The sequence below is a fragment of the Piliocolobus tephrosceles genome, chromosome 11 (genome assembly GCF_002776525.5).
Source record: "Piliocolobus tephrosceles isolate RC106 chromosome 11, ASM277652v3, whole genome shotgun sequence".
Classification (NCBI taxonomy): Eukaryota; Metazoa; Chordata; class Mammalia; order Primates; family Cercopithecidae; genus Piliocolobus; species Piliocolobus tephrosceles.
Window position 1 is genome coordinate 26,072,561 of NC_045444.1, and position 26,154 is coordinate 26,098,714.

General features: G+C 33.0%; 1 protein-coding gene across 1 annotated transcript in view; it reads right to left on the bottom strand.

The window, feature by feature from the left end:
• Window positions 1-26,154, bottom strand: part of LRP1B (LDL receptor related protein 1B) — a 1,636,277-nt gene that overhangs the window by 246,678 nt on the left and 1,363,445 nt on the right. Inside the window, exons 52-59 of the mRNA XM_026453105.1 lie at window positions 25,274-25,402; window positions 22,137-22,259; window positions 18,011-18,151; window positions 16,730-16,917; window positions 10,742-10,925; window positions 8,019-8,104; window positions 3,107-3,229; window positions 825-1,006 (exon numbers count right to left, since the gene is read on the bottom strand). Of these exons, the coding sequence (XP_026308890.1) occupies window positions 825-1,006; window positions 3,107-3,229; window positions 8,019-8,104; window positions 10,742-10,925; window positions 16,730-16,917; window positions 18,011-18,151; window positions 22,137-22,259; window positions 25,274-25,402 (1,156 nt within the window). The remainder of the gene's footprint in view (window positions 1-824; window positions 1,007-3,106; window positions 3,230-8,018; window positions 8,105-10,741; window positions 10,926-16,729; window positions 16,918-18,010; window positions 18,152-22,136; window positions 22,260-25,273; window positions 25,403-26,154) is intronic.

Below are 26,154 nucleotides of genomic sequence, written 5' to 3' on the forward strand. Positions count from 1 at the left end.
GTTGAACTTCTCCAAAGATGATTTTGGAGCATGTAATCACTCTAAATTACATTGCAAAAAGTTGAAAATTTTGTATACTCTACTGACCAAAACAACATAATTGAAAGTGAATTATAATGGTCATAATCTATAGAACTTTAGCAAACATACACCAGACAGCTTTGACACCTTCAGATGTGTTCAATCCCTCATCTGAAATCTCCAGCCTGCTGTCCTTGGTCCTTACTATGACTTCTCCCCATTCTCGCAATGAAATGCAAATGAAACAGATCCACCACAAACTCTTCCTCATAGTACCATTCAGCTTTTCATCTTGAAGGCACATGATAATGCACCGTCATTTATTATCCACGAATACTGCTTATGTCTCCTTGTATAAAGTGGCGCAGGGATTACATTGTCCATATTTGTGACTACCCCAACCACTGCAAAACATCACCTAAGAATTTGTTCTTAGCCTCCCTTTCCTTCAAGATTTAAAGGCATTAAATCAGTGAAATCTGTATGTTTCATTCATTCCTACCATGGATTTATCAACTCATTGGAAAATAGTCATGTTGAAATATTTAAAAAAAATAGTTTCTGTAAAATTCAATCATCTTACTTTTATTCCTTTCATTGTGATACTCACATCACTGTTTTTTTTTTTTTTTTTTTTTTTTTTTTTTTTTTTTTTTTTTTTTTTAATTTCCGAGTAAGAATTTCTACACACTTAAACGTTACGTTGGATTTCCATGTTAAGGACCTACAGAACTAGATTTATTTACCACTATGAACGTAATCCACAGTCTTAATCTTTAAGATTTTTAACAGTTGTTACAAACCCAGCTCGAGGATCTAAAGACAAGTCCCTGGGAAACTTCAGCTTTTTGCTAACGAGTATAGTAGGGTACAAGCCATTGAGTTTGGATACTTCAATGATCCTTTTTTCTGTGTCAGACCAATAGAGGTTTTTTCCAATCCAATCGACAGCAAGTGCATTGGGGACCGCTGTGTTATGAACTACCTACAAAACAAGAATTTAAAAAGTTAACAGCGTAAATCCCTAGAATAAGAAGTGAGCAATTGCTTCTTGATTTTTACAGAGATATAGGATTCCATTTAAACATAAGGAATGGAACTTAGATAAGAAGAGAACCATTGACCGCAATGCAATTACTTACTTGTTTGTGAGAAATTACCTAATGTGTAATTAGGTCCCTACAAATTACATATAGGTTTAAACAAAATAATTTTAAAAAGTTGTTGGAGAGTTGCACATTTGTTGTTCACATTTTTGTTAAAGTTTAATCTATTCATCCTCTTAAAATTTAGAATAAAATTCTCACATACACACACACACACACACACACACACAAACACACACACACACACTTAGAGACATTATTTTTCTTTAATCAGTTTGGTAGAGGCAGCAGTAGCATTCATCACTCTCCCTGCTGCTTTTGCCCTATTTAGATGGCTACAAGGAGAGAAGAAAACACCAAGGAGAATATGCACTATTTTGAACCTAGCCAAAGGGAGGTAACAATGTACCCATTCAGCTGCTGTTATCAACTTTAATCCATGAATATACCAAATACAATATGAAATACAGTCTTTGCATGTATAAATATAATATATATAAAATGATCAATAACTTTTGATCTATATGGCTGACATTTCTGAATTCCCAGTATTTTTAGAAATATGTCAAATAAACAATTGAAACTTGAAACTACATAGAAGCCAATAGTTACATAGTTAAAGACAATAAAATGCCAATACAATTTTAAATTTATCTTTTTCCCTAATGCCATCAATAATAAAGATACAAATGAAAGTGGTAATATGCACATTTGTAACAATAAATAGTATCAGTCTCCTATAATGAAATGCAGGACATCTATTTTTCTTTTACCCACTACATTTCAAATTTGGAAAATTGGCATGGCTATTTAAATGAAAATCAGTGAATTAATAAATTTAAGGGAATAAAGATGTATTTTATCTTTACATATCCTTATATAAATACATGATTTAAAGTAGTAATGGAATAGTAGTGGCCAGGCAGTAGAGAATATGCTTTCAAAAATAGTAAAGTATTTTCAAAAAATATAAAGGTAAATTAAAATCTTTAAATGTATTGTAATAAAATATATGATAAAGTTTGAGTAATGTGACTTCCACAGTTTTTAAATTAATTGAAAAATAAATTGACAAAAAACTCATCTGTTTATCTGTTCTATTTAACCATTGGGTTGGCTCGAATCAATCTGCCTATCACTATTATATACTGATTTTTATTATATAAATCATTATTAAATACAGCTACTTTAAATTACTTGAACCCAGCTTACTATTTGTTTCATCATTGTACATGCACACTTTAAGATCTCATTAATATTTTCAAAATGGATTGCTTTCACCAAAAATGAAATTATATATGATATTATAGATGGTTACAAAAAAGTTAAAGTAATTGATGGGTTTTGTTCACTTTAATTTGAAACTTCTTTATAAAATATTTTAATGAATATATACAGTATTAATAATTTGATTTTAAAACTCAGAATAACATAAGATGGTACCAAGTTGCTCATATCTAGAATATGATATCATACACATGACAGAACTGTAACATCAATGTCATCCTCTCAAATCAGAATGTTCATAATTTTACACAAATGCATTCAATTATTTACATCTGTAATTGATTAATTTTAACAGTATCGTAATTTCAATCCACACTCTAACGTTTAACTTTTTCAATTACAAATTTTTTACTCAACTTTCTATTTTATTTAAATCAATACAATTGAATGACAGGCACTAATCCTTCAAGCTGAAAACACCTATCCCATTTCCTAGGGCTGTGAATAAGGTTCCAGATTTTATTTACTCAATTTGATGTTTATATTATTACAAGTAATAGTCTTATAATGAAACATAAGAATAAAAGGTCTCATATTTCATATTTAAAGTATTAATCATACTATAGAAATGTGAAATTGAAACTACCCTAATGTATTCTATGAGTAAGGTCATGGTCATAAAATAAGTTTCTATACAATTCAATCATACTGATATAATATTCAACAATCCCATCATTGCAATGTCTAGTTACCTTAATGTCACTTCCATTTAAACACATTCTATTTATGCGACTGCCATTGGGTCGGCTAGAATCAATCCAATAGATGAATTCTTCTCTGTAATCAAAGTCTATAGCAATAACATTGTTTAATCCCTAAAAATAAGAAAGACTATATTGTCAATCATAGTTCATAGAAATAATTATAAAATGTTTTAAGAGTTTACAGGAATCATTGTCTCCCTTTGAACCTAAACAGTTCTATTTATTATAATAAATAGTGTTTGCTACCAATTCTCATTAAAAGTATCATATATTCACATTTTCCTCACATTACACATTTATAAACTACAATATTAATTTGAAAATATTTTCCACACAGGCCATAAAATTTCAAAATATTTATAGTGGTTTAAATAAATCGCAGTAATGTGAAAATAAAAATAACTTCTTTTAAGGAGATAAAGTTTAAAATGTCTACTTTAGGTTTATATGAAATATAAACTTCATGTCATAATAATCTGTTCCATGGAGGAGCCTGAAAAAAGTACATATCTAAATTGAAAAGGTAGATCATCTGATTAAGATGAGCTCTGGACAGCCATCTGATGAGTCAGAAAAGAAGGTATAGAAATTTTACTTTCCCCCAAAGCTCTTGTCCCAACAACAGTATAAAAGAGCTGCCTTTCTTCATGCTTCAGATGGCCCCTTGGCAATACAGTGTGATATTAGAATTTAAAAGTTACAACCTTGGGTGAGTATTTGACCAAGGAGGAACTAGGTAATCAACATGTTTTTATTCCACATGGTGGAAATGTGAGGAAATGCCTCCCTTCAGACTCATGGTTATGAATTTTTTAGCAGGTAGCAAAACAGAACACAAATTCAATTGATGGGTTTCTGGATGCTACAGCTTTTTGGTTTGACAGTTCTCACATTTGATTTGATTTGAGGCCTGTACATCCAGGATCTAGGAATCTTTTAGTTGCAGAATTATTCAAACACTTGCCTAGCAATTGGTTTAATTCTGACTTACTGGTAAAGATTATATCTTTACTCCCTTAAGGACTGAGTAATTTATTAATATATAAATTCTATTGATTAGAAAATAATGTTATAGACATTTGGCAAAGCCTCAAGGGATCTCTGCCATGTTTTTATATCTATAGAGAGCTAGCTTACATCAATATTCACCATAAAGTTGATGCTATGTCTCAGATTGTTTTAGAGGGAAATGTATGAGTAGTTGTAGTCCTATGGGTAGAGACAAGCATTCTCAGAGAGGCAGGCTTTTTTTATTTGTTTTAGTTTGGTTGCGGGGAGGAGGGAGAAGGAAGAAAGTAATTCTCAGGTCTGAGTTGAGTTTAAATATCTACTCTGAAAATTCAGAATCTGATGATAATAATAAAACTGACTTAGATTCAAATAGTTCTTTATAAGAGTCAAGCCAAGGCTAATAATTACTCTTCAGACATACTTTTCCAAGGGCATTCAAAACTAAGGGTGACCTATGTATAGCAGCAAATAAGAGGAGGTTCTTGCAAATACTGCTTATTTTCCCTTCTCACAGCGGGGCTAAATTTTAATAATAATAGTATTAAAATGAGTAATCTCATTTTCTTGAGGTCCAGATTATAAAGACAACCTGTAGTAACCTAACCCCACAAAATCTCATGCCATATGTCATAAACAAGAGACGCAAGGCAATAATATAGCTCAGGGCAAATTTCTTGCTAAGCCAAGATGAATAAATGCAAGTATCTTTCCTAATGACAACACTATAAATCATGAATAATGACTATAAGTGCTAAAAATGGGTAACTGATATTCAGTCACAGATTCAAAAGATTCATTAAATATCCACTCACACCCTAAAAACTGGAGAACTCCTTAACTAAATGCACATAACCATAGATATGTAGGAAGTTGCCTATGCAAAATAAGTCAAAGTTCTAAAATATAAATTGAATGTGTTCCAGGCAAGTTTGTAGAGGGCTTAATAAATTCATTCCAATAGTAGTTTACAATATCCCTTCTGTTCAACTGCTTTTCTCTCCAGAGCAATAATGTAAATAAGTTAGGATTCTGTGATGCCTTGTTAATTCAGGTGACTAAATTAGAGAGTTTTACAGGGAAAAAGTAGAGAGAAACACGTCTCTAACTTGAGCAGAGATTTACCCACAATCCTCAGTCATGGACGAATTATCCTATTCCTTCTTTACAATAATCAATTTAGATAATAAAAATCCAATTCCAAATTTAGCAAGTCAACTATAATAAATTAAAGCTACAAATGCAGAAAATTGAAGCTCTAAATTCCAACATATCTATCTAGCCAAGCTGGTCATTTTTCTACAGCTTTACTCTTAATCCCCACAGAAAACAGTGCAATGGTCTCTTTGCAGAATCATATGCAAGAAACATTAAAACAGCCAGGTGCATGATCAAAATAATGTCTAAAAACTAGTCATCCCAGTAGTTTCAGAGCTGAAAATTGGTTTCATCAGAATCCTATTTGCTTCTTTCCTTTCTGTAGCTAAAGACTTGCACTCTTTGTTTCGAGATGATTAATTTAGGAAATTGTGTTTTGTTTCTCTATACAATGTTACTGGAATAAAGACACCGTTCAAATTGAATTGGATAACATATTGGAAAGGTACTTGATTAATTTTCATTCCCAAAATGTATGTCATTAAAGTACAGTTTCTAAATATAGTACATGAATTTAAGTTATAACTGACCTTACTGCAATTATGTTGTAGAATATAGAGGGCAAGAAAAAGTCCCACCACTTGTTATAATTTTATGCTATAAAACTTTATGAGATTGTTACTGACTACAACAAAGATAATATAATTTGTGATATTACGATAAATCATTCTTCCTAATCAGTTGCACATAAAAGTTCCAAATAGTTAAGACAATGATACTGTCTTTTCATTTATTTTGGTTGTGAGAAAATGTGCAGAGATAATTATTTCTCTGTTCTATTTCATTCTGTGTATATGGACAGACTCTCTGGACAAATATAATGGTTTCTATTGCCTAGAACTCCTTTAAAATTTCTATAACACTATGATGAAACTGAGTAAAACTATGTTCTCTGAAAGAAATGACATATTCCCAGCAGCCCATAGGCAAAACTGGGCAGAAGGCTTGCCATGGGTTCTTTGGGTCTCTATTTCTTTACTCAGTGGACACCATTAACAATTGCTTTCCAAAGACACAGATGTGTTCAGATCCTTCATGAACGTCTTCATCATCCTCACTGCTTCTTAATTCCCATAAGTACTGCACCAAGAAAGTATCTGAAACTCATCCCCACTTAGGTACTAATGACTGGCAACAGTCGAAAATGATACCACCAGGAGAAAAGAGCTATGTTAAAGGTGCATTAAAGTGGTTCTGTTATGTGAAATAGACTTCAATGATGCATAGAGGAAAAAATCATTTTGTTCCATTAAGAACAACTTCTGACAACACATGCTCCATGAAAGACAACAAAAGGAATACTGGTAGAGATGTCCTGAGCTACAAGGTTGGAAAATGAAGCAAGAAGCTAGGACCAAATCTCTATTATAACTCTGTCATGAAGATAACGAATATTGTTCTTTATTAGTTAAACTTGTGGTTCAGCTGAGCTTAAAAATATTCTAAAGAGAGAACTTTATTCCTTCAAACTGAGATAGTAGAGTCTAAATGATCAGAATGTTATATATATATAAACCACCTAGTGAAAAAAAAAAAACATGTCCTTGATCCAGAGACCATACCAGAAAATACGTGGCTGATGCATTTAATTTTGAATTTACAGAAAGGTTTATAGGGCCTGTGTAATCATATCCCAAGAAAGATAACTTTTAATATTTTATAACCTTGATATATGTTTAAAAGCACAAGAAAAAGTTTAAAAATACAGAAAAAATATATTGAGTTAAGTTAGTTAAAGTAGGAAACTATTTGGGCAGCAAAAAACTTTCCATCTTGAAGCAGTTATGTATACATTTTCTCCTTAAGTATTTCTCTTATATTATTTACGTCTTAAAGAAATAGTTGTTCATTCTTACATTTTGATTAAATTTGCATTAGTTTTTTAATAAACAACCTAACAATATTTCATACTTTACTCAGACTTGTAAGATGTATAATTAAAGAAAGCAGCAGTATGATATGGTGGATGATGGTGGCACACTCCATACTCAGAGCAAGGGTGTAAACCGCATGGCTATTCAGGATAAGGCAAGTGTACACGTCTTAAGCACATGGAAGGTCTGAAAACACTGCTGAACTGGAGAACAGGGCTCTCCATCAGTGTAGCAGCTGCTACACAGCTTGGAATTTGACCAATCAGGAATATGAGCCCTGCACTACTACACTTCTCTGTTTTTTCCTGAGTAGTCAGAAATCTGGATTTTCATCTGAAATGTTTACTTTTAACCTGTGACATAGAGGAAGACTAAAGAATTCAACTGTGCCTTGGGATGAGTCAATATCCTACTAGCTAGTGGATATTTACACTTGAGACTAAATCCTGAAGAAAAATGAGCAAAACAATTACAAAAAACAGTGAAGGAATCTATCAATGAGTAACAAAAATATTTTTTAGGTAAGTAAATCTTTATGTTGCTGAAAACACACCGCAGGAATGGTGGTCTTCATTTATACTTAAAACTGACATAAACAAACTAGAAAAATGAGAAAAAATCTTAATTTTGGCGCACCTGTTCTAGACAGTGCTTTCACATACTTCTGCCACTATTACACAGTTTGAGGCAAAGATAAATTTGGAGCAGAGCAAATATAAACCAAATATTTTCAAAGAAAATATTTCTCCTGACAACTAAAAATATGATTCCCAAATTCTATTTGCTAGGTAGTTCTACAGCTCTAACATATACCTAATACACATGTTAAATGTTACGGAGTCATCTTGGGAGTGTCATACCTGTTTTAAAAGTGTGTAGTTGGAGCCATCAGTGCTAATTTTCCTTATCTCATGATGATCAGCAAGAATTAGAAAAGGTTCTTCATCTAAACACCAACACAAATAACACATTAGACTTTTAAGTATCTATGAATTTCCCCTCTGCATAATTTCAGTTTAGTTTAGCAGCAATGTGATGTTAAATGTAGCGCTGGTCTGGTAGATTCAGGGTTTACAGAATCATACTGAGTAACCTAGTCGACAGTAGAATGAAAAGGCAGCACACACCCAGGCAGTACAGAAAATCTAGAAAATTCTAAGTGCATATCTTACTCACCCTCAGTATTCTTGACATTCAGATAATTTATTTGGAATGAGAAAATATCTACTATTACAATCTGATCGTCTGCATAAATTGCAGAAAAAGACAGTCTTCACCTGTCTTAGAAACCTACAGTACAGCTAAAACATTCTTATGATCAGAAATTTTTTTCTTGATAATCAAGTGGCTAATGCTCTCAGGATGACCTCAGTGAAGACCAAGAGTATCACTGCATGTATATATACTTTTACCTGCCTGAGGGCTTCTCTTAAATAACTTCTGAACTGCAGGTTCTAAAATCTTTATTAATTTTACCTTTCTTCATGAGTCTTACTTTTTTAATGCTTTAATAGTCTTTATTTCTTCCTTATCATCTTGTCCAATGTCTTTTCGTATCTCATTTACTTTAGAATCTGGGAAAGAGCATGATAAAGATCTGACCATGCTCAGTATATGGGAGATCCTCTAAACCACTAGCGTTTGGTTTTCTCTTCAGATTTTATTTGGACACAAACTGATTTCTCGAAGAAGAGAATTTCAGAAAGATTTTCTTTTATATTTATTTAAATATATATCTGAATAATTTAAAGTCAGTTTGACCACATTCTCAGTGGTTATAATCCTAGATTCATTTGACAAATAATTTGCTCAAGCATTTTAACATCTTTTTTTAAGACACATTCATAAACTTATTTGCCAAATGAAAAAACTTAATGTTGATAGAACTTAGAAAAAAAAAACTTAAAAAAGTAATCGTCATATAATTGAAAATGGATTTTATTATAAATTATTTATTGTTATAGAGTTACTGTCCTTTTTAAATTGTTTGAAGTCATTATTCTTCTCTGTCTTTAGTTTTGTAATTAATATGTAATACCAAAGGTATGACATTATGTTTCAGCAAATACTATGTCACTCATGTTAAATACCCCCTTCTATCATCATTGGTGGGATCCCAAATTAGTCCTTCCCATCTTCTTTTTGAGGCCAGGCTGAGACTCAGATTACTTTTCAAAACAGAATTGGCTCTTGAGTTGAAGGTGCCTTGCCACTCTGTCAATAGATTTCTCAATTATAAATATATAATTAATCAGTCATGTTCGACTTCACTGCTTAGGCAATTCTGTTATTTACCATTTAAATATATTTCATTTTTTAAAATCTCTGTAGTGCAAGATTTATGCTTTAACAAGCATAAATGCTTTAAGAACACATTTTTATATTTAAAATTTGTATTAGTTTCTAAGCATAATTGCTAATGAGAAACAACTATGGTGTGGATACATAATGTAACAAGACCCATATTTTAATCATTACTATTCATCTCCTCTACATAATCCTGTATTAATGTTTAAAGTAATGGAAACATTGGTTGTTTTTGAGATTTAATCTCTTCTTTTTGTACCAGGTCACTAAATGCATTATGTAGCAAGCATTAAGGTGGCCCAAAGCCAGTAGATTGGTAGATTAAGCAATGGGCCCCAAATCATCCTCAAATTGATTGAGGGAAAGATAAGTGATGGTGGAATGAAAAATTGAAAGGAGTTAATTTTTTTTCCTCATAATGTGTAAAGTTTTGACCTGTTAAAAAAGAAACATATTTTAAAATTAATATCTCTGATAGCTATTTTATTAAAGTGGTTGAGAAAACAGCTAATGTTTTAAATGTTGCCACTGATGAACACCTATATAAGAAACTGTCAATAATATTTGATTCATTATACTTAAAAACAAAGGGTATAGAGATGCCCTTAGTCACCATTTTTTGCCCATTTAACAATCATCATTATATTATTGCTTTGTATCATTTTAATGTCTGTGATTTATCTCCCAAAGGATTAAAGTTATGGGCCATGCTTTATTAAATGTACAATTTACAGGATCAAATACATTACTTGGAATAAAGATAAGTTTAACAATATTTGCTGAATCACTGGAAGAATTCAAATAGTCCTAAATAGCTGATTTGTTACTACTATTGTTGTTTCTTATTATTAACCTGTTGTTCTCTCTAGCATATATGTATGAGTATATCTCGTGGAGGGGAGAATGAAAAATATTATAATAATGTCACAATAGTCTCTTTAACAGTTTTGGCCAAACTTGCTCCCAAGAACATGTGATTCAGCAGGAAGCAGTGCTAGAGATAGTTCTTTGTGTGTGTGTGTGTGTGTGTGTGTGTGTGTGTGTGTGTGAACACTCTCAAAATCTAGAAAACACTCAATAATTCACAAGACCATAAGGCAATGTTATTACAAACAGAGCATACAAAATCAGAGTCACAGATTCCCATATCAACGGAAGCAGAGAAGAATTTTGATTTTTCAGAAACATCAAGGAGTGAATTCAATAAGAATGGCTGTAAAATTCAGAATCCATATGATAACTGAGGTTGGATCAGTGGGCAAGTTCAATTCGATACCTGAGAGTGATTTGCAGCCATTGGGGTTATCAGGTTGTATTTCATACCCATCTGTACAGAGGCACTTGTAAGTCCCATATGTATTGATGCATTGCTGGCTACAGGGAAAGCCTGAAGAGCATTCATCAATGTCTACACATGTTTTGCCATCATCCTTCAGTTGGAATCCAGGCCAGCATTTGCACTGGGAAAAGAAAAATGAGCATAATCAATTCATATCATTGTCACTATCTTTTACTATTGGATATCTCTTTAGCAGTAAGCAAGAAAAGCACTTGCAAATAGATAAAGGCAAGTCTTGCTGTCGCCCAGCATTTGACCTTTGATGGGAATTATGTATATTATGTAAAGTTAGTTAGAAAGCACTCTCTCAAACATCTTCATTTGATCTTTTGAAGTTGGCAAGATTGTAAAAGTTAATTGACATTGCTAAGGCCATGTGGTTAGAGATTGGCAAAGCCAAAAAAAAGAGTGAAACTTTCTACTTTTTTTTTTGTTTTTCTATTGCATTACATTGTCTTTTTAGAATATTTTAGCAATTATAAGAATTAATTCTTACATGGAGTTTTGAAAATTTTTAACATTGTCACATATGTTATTTCATTTGAGCACTATAGAAATCTATAATGTAGATATTTTTAGGTTGGTACAAAAGTAACTGTGGCTTTTGCAATTACCTTTAAAGGCAAAAATCACAATTACTTTTGCACCAATCTAATATTATCTTTAATTGATGAGAAATACAATAGCATGAAGACAGAGTTGTTTAGACAAGGCCAGTAGGAGATCTTGGACACACTGAAATTTTTAATACATAGTAATCCTCAATTAACATTTATTGATTTGTTTGATTCCATACCTAGATATGTAGGTGTCTGAATAGATAGTAATATTCATGTAGATGTTTTTATCTCAATAACTAAATCAATTTGTATCATCAAATCTTTCCTTCAGCATCTCTATGATGTTTTATTTGTCCTTCTGATGACTCATGATATCACCTAACTGGTATGTCACCTCTTAGAGGACAAACATGAGGCCATGTGCAATTTTTGCCTTCCTAGAAAGGATGAGGTACTTTGATTGGTCATTGTCTTTCAGCTCTGTTCTCAGTCCCTGCCAAGTGGCATGTGAAAATTATTATTATAGAAAATGAACCTATACTTGGCCAGACGATTATGGTCATACTAACCTTCATTAAGACTGATTAGTGGTCTTTGAACAAAGGAAATTGTAAGTATTGAGTAGGAGGGTGAGTTAAGAAGGATTTCTGAGTTGTTAAAAGTAACTAGTATTCAAGAGCTCTCCACAGTAAATATTTCATGATCTGGATAAAAGTGATCAATTATTCTCAGATAAAAGTGATGGCAGAGTTTTGAATTTATTGATAAAGATATTAGAATGATATATGTCCACATTAATAAATAATCAGGAAAAAAATTATGAGCAGAATTATTTTTTAAGTACAAGAAATGTTTTCAATACTGTGGAGGAAAACAACCAAGTAACATCAATTTCATCTGAAATTAATTAAAGGATAAAACAATATTTTCCCCAATTCTGTTTACAAGAAATGAAACCCTTTAAGCTCTTAGCACTTTCACCTTTAACAATTGACACTAACAATTTATCTAATAATACTCAGAAATTATAGTGGACTTTTAAAATCTCTGTAACCCATTTAGCAATCCAGTGGGTTAAAATGAAGGCAAAAACCACAGCTTGATTTCCCAAACTCCTTTCATTATATCTCACTGAGTGATAATATTACTTTCCTTGAGAAGATCCATCCTGCCACCAGGAGGAATTGGTACTTAACTATGGCCAAAGAAAATGGCATACTTAATGCCATTAACTCTACACATTAAAAAAATGGTTAAAATGATGAATTTCATATTATATATTTTTACTCTTTAAAAATAAATATTAAATAAAAAGAAGAAAATGAGAAATTTGACAGGATAGTAATCCCAGATAGGCCTAAAAATTAAGCCAAGTGATTGTGTAGTCAAGAGGCCTGAGGTCCAATTAGTAGACACAGAGCAATGTTTAATCAAGAGTCACTTTAGGACAAATGAAAGGTAATTTTATAGAATGTGTTGAACTCCTCTAAAACAGTATTATTAAACGGAACAAAGTGCAACACCATTTAATAATTTAAATGGAAAATCACTTTGAATGCCTCATGTCAGGTTTATAGAAGTACTATATGAAACAGATGGCTTGGATAAGAACACACAATTGAAAATTAATTTCTTGAAGGCAAAATTGATGAACTCTACTATAATATAAAATTGCATAAACAAAAGTTTATGATTTACAGTAAATTTTTAAAATTTTTGTTTGAAATCACATTTATAAGAAGACAATTTATTTCTCAATCTGTTAACCTATTTTAATAAAAATATCTTTGGTCCCAACAATAAAAAGACATCTGTAGGCAATTCTACTAGTTTAAATTTCATAAGTTGAATGAAAGAAAATAAGAATCTTTAGCATTTTCAAAGATATTTTATAGAAAATAAGATTAGAATGTTGTCTTTCACTTAAAAAAGACAATTTTTATGAAAGTGAAAATTGTATGATTCAGTCTCATCTTAATTTTTCTCACTATTCCAAATTATTTAGAATTTTCTGGAGTTAGATTAATTTTATAAGAAAATATAGCTAGCAGAAAAAATAACTAAGCCTTTTCTATTTATCTCATGAAAATTTCTTTGCAGCTCTTCAAGTAATATGACAAATATTGATTATTTTATTTCTACTGTATACATTGTAACTTTTTTCCCTCCCAGAAGTACATTTATTTTTACATGGTAAATTATCCTTTCTATCAAAATAAGATTTTTGCTTCAGTTAAATGTTATTACTCCCTTTTGAATAGTTAGATACATTGTATTTGTTTTACTGCAAACATGCAAATTGGCCACAGTCCATAAGGTCTAAATTTTGCTTTTGTAAGCAATTTTCATTTCACTGCAGAATTTAGAGGATGATTTCTTGTCATGTTCTGCTTATGTTACAAGAAGTAGGTTGCTGGATAGTTTTCCCCGTTCTCTGAAACAGAGAAATCTATCAGCTCACATATTTTTCAATGTGGTAGAAGCATCTTGTTGTACATAAAGCTTTTTACTCAGTTTGCTATCAACAAATTGTCATATATACGACATATATTTGTGTGCATATGAATATACATATACATAAATATAAACACAATATGTAAAATATTTGGTTTGAACCTTTGCTTAAATCTTTTATTTATGATTCTGGTCTCATCTTGAATGTTTGTACAAGTCATATTTCCATCAATAGATGTTTTATATTATTAACTAGCTTTTACATGTGTGCACACTTAAAAACATCATAGCAATTCTGTCTGATAACATGCACACGCCTTGTGAAGTATTAAATACTTGGTCTATTTTAACTTGAATTATCACTTCATTCTATAGTTTCTTGAGAAGACAAAATGAAAACACTGGCATTTATAAAGTATTGATAAACAAGTATTTATGTGTAAGGAATCTTTCAAGATATTTAAAATAAGCATGGCTTAACATGTGTTTCTGGATGATATTGTCGTCTACCAAAAGCAGTTTCCAAATATGGTATGGCTGTGTGCTAATACAGGCATTTAAAATAACATCAAACCTTATTTTTGATGTCATGTCACAAAGTATGTAATTGATATTCTATACATTTTATAATTTATTATGAAGTTTGTTATCACAGACATTAAATACACATAGAATAAACACAAATAAATCTACTTTGAAATGTATCACATAGAACACACACACACACAAACACACACACACATAACACATACACACAGCCATGCATCAGTTAATGACAGGAATATTTTCTGAGAAATACTCTGTTAGGTGCTTTGTCATTGTGTGAACATCATAGAGTGTATTTATACAAACCTATATGGTATAGGCCATCGTGCACCTAGGATATATGGTAGAGCCTATTGTTCCCAGGTTACAAACCTGTAGAGCATGTTACTGTACTGAATGCTGTAGGCAATTGTAACACAATGGTAAGTATTTATATATCTAAACATATTGCACCATATGTTTAGAAAAGGTACAGTAAAAATATGGTATTTTAATTCTATAGGACCACCGGTGTATAAGCAGCACATTGTTGACCAAAACATAATTATATGGTATATAACTGTATATATGATAGAACTAAACAGTTATTTATAATGCTATGACTTAAAATTTTAATTAGTTACCTGCAATAATTCTAAAACACATTCCCTGATGTATTCAGGAAAGATTTCTATGTTAATTGTACACAAGTCATCAATAACATTTCTTTTCTGCTTCATTGGTCTTTAAAATATTTACTGCCAAAATTAATTATTTGATGCATGCTCATCTCATTAAAAGATGTACTGGCTCATTTGCTTTGTTTCTTTCTGACTGTAATATATTGTTTGTGAATGAGTTCATGTTCAAAGTTTACAAGTTTAACCACTTCTTCTTAATAAAATACTGGGTGTAAAAAAAGTTATATATATCTTGGTGTTTCAATTTTTTATCTCTAATTTTTGCAGGGAGGAATTGATTGTTATGGTTCTTAGGTTATGTCTATATGCAGTAAAACCCTAACCAACCTAACCATGTAGCTAAGTTAATAATACCAGAAATTCAGAACTTAAAAACTGCAAATTGGTTGTTTAGTTGAATTTACAATTAGATAGAACTGGCTTGTCATAGCATGCTAAAGCTGGCAGGAACAATGGCCCAACACCTTTGCCATACACAAATTCTCTACCATCCTTTAAAGAAGGTCATTTAGCCACTGCAGAAACACTTTCATTGGTGATGTGTGAGGTGGTTCATTCCAATAAAAAGTGTTCTAACGTTAGAAACTTCTTCCTTGTATTGAACAGAATCTGCTTTCCAACTCTTAATTCCAATCTTTTTAGCAACCCAGATTAAGTATGTTCCCTATTATACTACTTCATATACAGTATGTGAATACAGCTAGTAAATCGTCTTTGCTCTAAGCAAAACTTCTTCTGAAGACGTGCTCCACACTCTAATGCTTCTGGATACACAAATTTGGATACACTCCAATTCGTCATGGTTTCTCTTGATAAAATGCCATGTTCATACACGTGCACAGTATCCCCAGGCAGAGCTCGGCAGAATAAAATCTAACCTCTGTAATGGTCCTAATTTTCATTAGGCTGCCTCTGTTGTTTATAGTACTTATGTCCTGCTGAAGATTCATACAGAGTTGTTGCTCCATCAAAAACACTAATTTTCAAAGGAATTGCTCTTAATGAGGTTTTCCCACACTTACAAAATTGATTTTAACCTAATACACAACTTTACATTTCAACATTGTGTTAGTTTTGTCCACCATCCCAACATGCTGAAGCTAAGATGGTTTTAGAAGTTATTTCTGTCCATCGATTCTGTCAGCGAATCACTCTCTTCAGGGAAATGGTACTTACAAAAAACTATTCCAATATTACATATGGTTTATTTTTAGTGTATTTACACTAAGTCCTAATAATTCAGATTTTATGTTTTTTTCCCTTCTTGTTTGTATAAAAAATATTCTATTCTCTAGTGCTGTGGTAAATGATTAGCCTATTCCATTTCGAAGATGTACTGGAGAGAGAATGAGGGAAGAAATGGAAACTTAAGAGTTAAATACATATTTATACAGTTATTAACACAGCAGTATTGTCTCTGACCACTAGTCGTCACTGGCTTATTTATTTCCTTTATGCTCTGAATATGTTGAAAAATGCTTTAATTTTATTTTTGTCTCCTTAACTATATTCTCACAACTTTTATGTCACACTACTATTACGGTATCTTTATATAGATACTCTCCATTTAATTAGTTTTATTATTATGATGGCTTTTAACTTGTTCATCTACATTGGATTAAATAGTTTTCTTGACCTCAAATTCTAACGTATCACATGTTTTGCTACTTTTGATGAGTACCTACCTTATAACTGACTGGAAGGTCTTGACAGTCTTGAGAACATCCACTGACTTTCTTACTCAAACATTCATTTATATGGCAGTTTCGCTCATCTGAACCATCGCCACAGTCATCCTTATTGTTGCAAAGACCTCCACTGGGAATGCACCTGCCATTTTTGCACATAAAAAATGAACTGTTGCATGACTGTTCTGGAAAAAAACAAACAAACAAATGGAACATAAAGGGCATGCCATTGTTTTATACTGCAATTGTTGAAAACATTCAAAAATATGATAAACACGTGTGTCAAAAATCATAATAAAGTATATATAAAATGCTTTACATATTCAGTATAATATTTTATACATAAAGTTCAGAAAACCAAGGGCAAACTGCACTTTCATGTTCAACACTTATTGCAAATATAGCTTGACCATGAAAATTAATAATCAAAATAAACCTCCATAGTAAAATTAATGAACTATTTCTGCCTCCTCTATTTTGTGAAGAATGAATTCAAAAGCATAATGATAGTTTGACAATTCCCTCAAGCCATAGGTCTCTGAGAAATTATATGTCATTAAAAATTAAGAATCTAGAATAGGTAGATATTCCTAAATTCTTTTCTTCCTAGAAATATAGCATTGACATTTTGAAGTCAGGGTATAAAACAGACATCAGTGGTGAATAATAGGTGTTCCAAATACAGCTATGGAAAATAGCCGGGTGACTTGAACAATACTCATCATCATACATGCTAAAAGAAAGCCTATTATCATGTAAAGTCCATGAGAAAAAAAAAGTTATTGAATATATTCTATAATATATGATTACATATTTAGTATTTGGAATAGAGAAGTGATAAACAGACCAAGTTTTTAATATATGCATACTCAAATGATATGCAATTTGTTTCATTTTGCCTAATTATGAATAATACAGACCACTTCTCAGTAAATTTTAACTTTTTTGCATTTGAATTTTCAAATAGGCCAATACAGTGAAATCATTCTCATATAAACTAATATATTAAGATATAATGAATTTTTGGCAGTGGAGAAGACAGGATGGTGAATTCAGCAGTACCACTGCCTCAAATCTTTATATTTCTGACACAGACTTAAATTTCTAAAACTAGTTTCCCACATAGTCAATTATTAGTACCCTGCATGGTGTCACGAGATACTTCACATGCTTAATAATTTGCATTTTCTTTCATTGAATACTATACTAGACAGAAAATCACAATTTTTCCATTGAAAACACTTTAGAATAAGCCTGGTATTGTATCTATTTCTGTACCTGCACTTTTACACTTTGGATTTAAAGGTGCTTCATCAGAATGGTCAGGACAGTCAAAGTCTCCATCACACTGCCATTGAGTATTTAGAAGACACCGCCCATCAGCACAACTAAATTCTTCTGTACCACACTGTCGGTATCCTAGAGATAGAGAAAAAAATTTGACTAATTCATATAACCAATACTAATTGAAATGTCATCTCCTCAATGCACACTACATCTGATTAATGTGGATTACCCTTGTCTCCTATGAGAAATGTTTCTCATTTCTTTCTGTAACAGTGGTTATAGTTGCAAGAGATGTTTGTGGTTTGGAAGTAGAACTATGATTCAAAAACTCAAGTTGGAAACAGACATTCTTACTATTTCAAGGTGAAGAAACAAGAAAGTGACCCTTGACCATACCATTCCTCTTCACCTATCATCTAGATCTTAATGATATCTCTTAGAATGGAAAATTAAAAAGCTATTAGAATTAGCTTGGTTAGGTATAATATGAGAACATATGAGCTATAATTCTGAGCTATAATGATAATTCTCAGAAGCTCTGATATCATGTTTATGTTTAGAAAGCAGCATTCAATGTGTAAAAACATTGTTAAAATGAGAAAAATTTAAAAGTCAATTTTAGAACAATAAGAACAAAAACTATTATAATTATCCTATATATCGATTCTTAGAGTCATTAAAAACTTTATTCAAATTATAGAAAAGAATCATTTGTGAAAATTTCATATCTATGTCTATTTGTAAGTACAACTTATTTGATTTTCAACATTGTTTTATAATGAATTTTTTCTAAGTTTGTCAACAGTAAAAACAGTTATTCCTAGTAGAACTTTCCGATAAATCTGGGTAAATGCTCTGTTTTAAGTGGGAGGGGGCAAGATTTTTATAGCTTAAGAAATAAACACAATTCCAACAGAAAATATACTTAATAATGAATATCTAATTTAAATTGTTTTTGTATTGGAATGGTTAAACTAGATAGTTCCAAAATAGCCTCAGCTTCCCTAGCATTTCTTCCCTCTCTATCCTCCTTCACCAGCTCCTTCTTCTCATTTAATAAATACACTGAAGTCTTGTCCAGTCTAATAACAATAAAAATCTATCTATACACCTCTTACCAGCCCATTTCTCGTCTCTTTATTGCCCAATCTTGCTTCCACTTATTTGCCTGCAGTTCATCTCTAATCAATCAACATTTCATTTCTGTGACCTCTATCTTCTGAAATTCCTCTTAAAGATAACAAACACCAAGTGCCAAGCGTCAAATTCTGGATCTCGGCCTCCTATTTACTTCACCTTTTTGCAGCATTTTATGTTTCTGACCACACTATCTTAGAAAGAGTTTCCTGACTTAATATTCACAGTCTACCTTCCTGGGCTTCTTTATAACTTTGATCTTGCTGTTCCCTTATTTTCCTTCTGTATGAAGTCCTCTCCTGTTCCACTCTAAAATGTTGCCAGTGAAGCCCTAACTTCAATATTCGGTCTTTATTTTCATGCCGCCTTTAGGCTGGTGGACAGAAAGTTAATATTACTTGTCCTCGTTGTACATCTGATCTAGAATTAAATTATCACGCACTCACTATATAGCTTTATGTGATTGATTAACACCTCATATTCAAAATGTCCACAATAAAGTCTTTATTACATCTCACATCTTATCGACAAAATTAACCCTTAACCTCTTATATACCAACACTCATTAATAGCAGCAATCACCAAGTCATCCAAGCTAGAAATTCCCTTTTATCCTCCATGTCCTACTGTAAATGAAGTCTGACACATTCTGTACCTTCCACTCCACCATTCTCAACCTGGTTCAAAACCCATGTCATTTATCATCAGAACTATCACAATAACCCCCTAACTAGTTTATTTCCCTCTGTGACTCCTTTGTTCCATGGCAGTCTTTCTCCCACTCTGGTGAAAAAATATGGTTCTAAAACAAAAATGTGACTGTAACATTTCATTCTCTTGTGTCAAAATGTGTAATGGCCTCTGAGAGACAAAATAATTAAATACAAATTCTCTGACACTGTATTTCAGCCTTTTTCAAATCTAACTTCAACTTTTTAAACTTCCACTTACCTAAAAGAAGACTAATTGCTATTCCTCACCCACCTCAATTTACAGTCTTTGTAAACACATATAGAATTTACTGTTCCTGAAACTGCTCTAAGAACTTTAAAAATATAAATTCAGCCTGTAATCCCAGCACTTTGGGAGGCTGAAGCGGGCGGATCACAAGGTCAGGAGATCGAGACCACAGTGAAACCCCGTCTCTACTAAAAATACAAAAAATTAGCCGGGCGCAGTGGTGGGCGCCTGTAGTCCCAGGTACTCAGGAAGCTGAGGCAGGAGAATGGCGTGAACCCGGGAGGCGGGGCTTGCAGTGAGCTGAGATCGGGCCACTGCACTCCAGCCTGGGTGACAGAGCGAGACTCCATTTCAAAAAAAAAAAAAATATATATATATATACACACACACACACACACACACACACACACACATTCATTTAATTCACTGAACAGTCCTAACATTTAAGCCTTGTTATTAAGCACATTTTACGGATGGAAAATTCAGGGAATTTCCCTGAGGCCCAGGGAAGTGAAGTGACCTTTTTAAGGTCACATAGCTGTTAAGTGGAAGATCCAGGACTTGAACCCAGGCTCTCCAGCTCTGGGGTTCATGCTATTAACCACCACATCATGCTCTCTAGCATTACATAGGATTTCCTCTTACTAACATTTCCAGCTTCTATTCTTTAGTGCCTCCCTCAAGAACGATTCTTCTCAGCTCTGATCTCATTGTGATTCTCGTTTCTATTTGACATAATATGTTATTGTACTACATTGAATTTCTGTTTTTTCCATTTGTCTGTGACTTTTCCAAGTGGGGCCTCTCTGTCTCATTCACCTCTGGATCAACCAAATATAATGTCTAGCAGAGGGGAGGTATTCAATTGGATATAACTCTGCTTCAGATTTATATCTTGTGTTATGATGTAGCCTTAAAAATATCACATCAAATGTATGACTTCATGCTGAAATAATCATAAAAACTGATACCTACTAATTTCAGTGAGGTTCATATCAAAGGCCAAGGCTATAGACACTGCACAGGGAGGAAAAAGGAAGGCACTAAATCTGTTTCCTTCTACGAGCATATATAAAGTTCACAGCTTTTCATTACATAAATTTATTCATGTCTATGCATTCAAATATTTTACAAAAACATTATGTTCACATTAGAGTTCAACCTCAACTGAGCATTTTTAATATATTGATGTTATCATTAAAGTTATATGTTGTATAGATATTATATATAACATGTAGAAAAATATATGTAAAGGCAATATACATTTCAAGATAATAACATTAAATTTTATCAAATCATTGAATACATCAAAAATAAAGGGTGGAAAATATTAAGTATCTGTTTTTTCTGATAATTCTGAATTATATTCTTTTTTACTCAAATATTTAATTTGGCTATACAACTGAACAAGCCAGCGATATACTGTCTTCAGATTTCAAGTATTTCAAAATATATTAAACTAAAGATATATATATTTTTAATGTATTTATTTGAGATGGAATATCACTCTGTCACCCAGGCTGGAGTGCAGTGGCATAATCTCGGCTCACTGTGACCACCACTTCCTGGGTACAAGCAATTCTCCTGCCTCAGCCTCTGGAGCAATTACAGGCTAGCGCCACCATGCCCAAGTAATTTTTGTATTTTTAGTAGAGATGGTGTTTCACCATGTTGGCCAGGCTGGTCTCGAACTCCTGACCTCAGGTGATCCACCTGCCTCAGCCTCCCAAAGTGCTAGGACTACAGGCATGAGCCACCACACCTGGCCCAAAGACATTTTTATAAACATTTTCCAATATACTGTTGCAAATATACTGCAAACAGGTATGATTTCCAAATAAATGTATTATACTAGAGCTTAAATAAGTTATAGGTGCTGTGATTTTGTATTACTGAATTCACTGGCTCTTGATGACACTAAGAAATGTGTTTGTTTGTTGCTTTATTTATTTATTTACATACTACTTTTGAAAGACTCTTAGCCTAGGAATCTCCTTCATGAAGTTTTAGATGTACTTACCACACTGTGGTGACTCATCAGAGCCATCTCCACAGTCGTCATCATGGTCACAAACAAATTGCTTGGGAATGCATACTTTGTTATGGCACATGAAAGCATTTTCATCACATGTATTATTGGGAGCTAAGAAAGACATCACAAAAAATAAAGTTAGATTAGCACATATTTTATCTTCTCCCATATTAGGAGCTTGGGGAATATGTAAAATCATATCCAATAACTCATAGTTACTGAGAAAAAGAAAACTTTGCATAAGATTCAATACATCAGATGAGCTAATAATTGCATATGTATTTATATTAGAATGTCTGAATATAAATGCACATAATGCAAGGATTTAGTATTCATGAATTCAACTATTCCAGAGTGACCCTGAATTCAAGCCATGTAGCGATTTTAAATTTGGTGAAGGATGAATTCAAATGTTCATATGTTAGAAAAAATATCTCAGCTAATAATATTCTGGCCTTTTTTTTTTAAACTTATGCCTACAGTAATGCTGGTAAAGTAATAACAATGTTGCTACCTTGTGAAAAATAGACCTGCAAAGAACAATATTAATGTTCATAAAGGAAGTGTAAAGAAAACTAAGAAGGTTTAGAATGTTATTGTCTTTAAAAAAATAAAATAAAACTTTTTGATAACTTCCAGAGTAGGGTGTTGAATTAGGTAAAGGTAAGATCTTTGATGTCATCAGCCCCACCGTAAGTACCACACAAATGAAATGGAATATTGACCCTTTAGGAATATTGATCCATGAAAGCAAGTGGGAAAAATGGTTGATCCAAGTGATCAATAAAATTTCAGCAAAAATTCAAAAGAACACAACTAGTGCAGAGAAAGAAAAAATTAATACCATATGCATAGAATCATAAGAGATTTGCAAGGCTCATTCAAATATTTTCAGTAATCTTTGCTTATATTTAAAAGGTAAATGCTATGCAGGACTCAAGGTTTGGGGTATTGCAAATAGCAATAATCTGCTATATGCTATTGTAGAATGCTGGAAAGAGAAAAGTTTTACAGAAAGTGGTTGTGGCACTTATATTTGTATTCTTAAGGAAGCAATTTACCTTCTTGGTGCATTTGTTTCTTTATCTGTTTAATAGGGATAAAAAATGTATCTGATGAATTTCTTATAAGGAATAGATAACGTAGGTGAAGCAGTTTTGGCTCATTTTAAGTATTTAATAAATGTCTAGGTGCTCTTTAAACTCCTATTTATATAATAATTATTTTTGGCGGATTCTTCAAAACAGTTCACTACAATATTGTGGGAATTCAATAATGCAAATAACAGCAACAATTACAATAATTGATATGTAACGTGGGTACTTGAAAAACTTAGGTGTCTTTCATTTCTCCATTCCATGTCTTAATAAGCACTTTTCTCCCCGTGAAACACCTTTCTCCTTCTTTGTCCCTCAAGACTCAGATAATATCATCACTTTTTCTTGAAATCATTCCATGAGGTATTTTACATATTAGTAGGATATTTTACATAATATTTCTTTGTGATTGGAATAGTATATTTTATATACATCACTTTAACACTTGAAGTGTTGTATTGAAGATGCAGGCATTGTCAATATTCTTTCCCATTGCCTGTAGCCCCCTCTCCCCAGACCGTCCCAGGCTCCATGAACCAATAAATCTCTCCCTTTATCTCAGAAATTATTGACATAGTGTAAGTAAAACAGTAAAACGTAAGGGTTTTTAAAATGTAATCAGGAATAATTTACTTTTAACAAAGAGTTTTTTAAAGCTGTGTAGAAGCCACAGAGAAGTAGCATGAACAACTGCCTGTTGTAATCAGAGTAAACTCTGATTTTACTAACTCCTCTTAACTTTGAACTGTATGCCAGCTTGGATAACTCAGGTGAATTACACCAATTCTAATACATGAATTAATCTTTAAAACACTGAGCAACAGTGACTTATTTGGCATTAACACTTTCAGATCACTTGAGTACAATTTGCTGCATTTTAACATAATTTACTTAATAGTACCCATGTGGTCCAAAAGTGTTAATATGCCTCCCAGAGTGTTAACTTGCTACAATAGCAACAGCATACTGGGACCATCTGGATCCCTGAATTGATGCATAATCCTTTATTATGTAGCCCTCAGTGGTCCCATTGACCTTTACAGACACACATATCAGTTTCAAGATCAAAGTGAATTATTCTACAACAATAGTATGAGTTCTGTGCAAATAGGTCTACCTCGAAGTTTTCTTTTTTCTTTTCTGCTTTATTCCTCATGTACACATGCACACTCATGCATACGCGCACGCGCGCACACACACACACACACACTCTCTCTCTCTTACTTTATGGCTTCAAATACAAAAGATGTGAAGGCAAGCCATTGGAGAGATGACTGGCAGAATTCATTTTAACAAGTGGAGTTCGCAGCATTATTTCTGACAAATTGCTCAGCCTAACAGATCCCCTATGTGACCTTGGGATCTGCATTCAAATATTCAGTTCCTTCATCCTCCTGATCATGCAAAGGAATTCATCTAAAAGTTTACTGTTGAGTAATACCCTGAAAATTTCCTGAGGTGACTTAGAGTCAGAAACTTAGTAAATTGTCTGACCTCCGAAGGTGCTCCTCTGATCCCTCAGCTTCATTCGGCTATATCCATACTATTTTTACACGACCCAAGGGTTAACACCCTATCCATAAGACTAATAGGTGTTTACTGACCTCCTGATCAGTAGCTATTTAGGATCAGAGAAGTCATTTCCAGAGTTTCTATAATAGACAATCTAAAAGCCTTCAGGAGGGATGGTGGTGGATGACGCAAAAGAAAAAGTACCAAACCTACTGTACTCGTACACATAAAGTACAGTTACATTAGCTGAGAAGTGAAATGATAAGTCTGTGTTTATCAAAATGGTTTTAAAATGGGTAATCCGACTGCGCATGTTTGAAACATCGAACGGTAGTTAAAGAGGTTGCAGAACTACTGTGATAACAACATCCCACCTGATTAAGTCCAGTACTACCTACGTGCCCAGGAATTGGGAAAGCAATGGGAAATGTGCTACGGCAAATACTACAAAAACAAATGCCCGAGGATGCTGTAGCAGTTTTTTTTTTGACATGCAGCCCTGGCCAGTGTTCATACCGCAGCCTGCTGTGGAAAGCTCATCGCTTCCGTTTGGACAGTCCCTTTCACCATCACAAAGCCAATGTCGGGGCACGCAGGCATGAGAGCCCTGGCAGCTGAACATGTCAGCAGCACAGGTTACAGCACCTGAAACGCAGAAACATAATGCCATTAAGACCACTCTGTGTCCACTGGAAAATGTCTACCATTTACATTTTCTGTAGTAAGGGGGGAAGCAGAAGAATGTTGCTTATAAGGAGGCGATAGTAGTTATTGGGAATCATTAAACATCATTCTTCCCCTATAGTCGTCTATACATTTTTATCTAAGAAGGTATTATTTCCTAGCTATAGTGTTATATTTCTTAAAGCTACATGGTAGAAAATAATGTATTTTATCCTTGTAAAATGTGGAAAAGCATAGAAATATCATAGAATTGTGAATACACTGAGATAACATTTCTAAAGGACTGAAACTAGAAAAATAATAGTAATTGAAATAATACCATTTTTATTGCTTAATATGTGCTAAGCACTTAACATATTAACTCATTTAATCCACACAATAAGCCCAACCCATAGAACTATTATTAGTATGTTTTTTACAGAAAAGAAAACCAAGGCTCGGAGAAGTTGAAAAGCTTGCAGAAAGTCGGCCGGGCACGGTGGCTCAAGCCTGTAATCCTGGCACTTTGGGAGGCCGAGACGGGCGGATCACGAGGTCAGGAGTTCAAGACCATCCTGGCTAACACGGTGAAACCCCGTCTCTACTAAAAAATACAAAAAACTAGCCGGGCGAGGTGGCGGCGCCTGTAGTCCCAGCTACTCCGGAGGCTGAGGCAGGAGAATGGCATAAACCCGGGAGGCGGAGCTTGCAGTGAGCTGAGATCCGGCCACTGC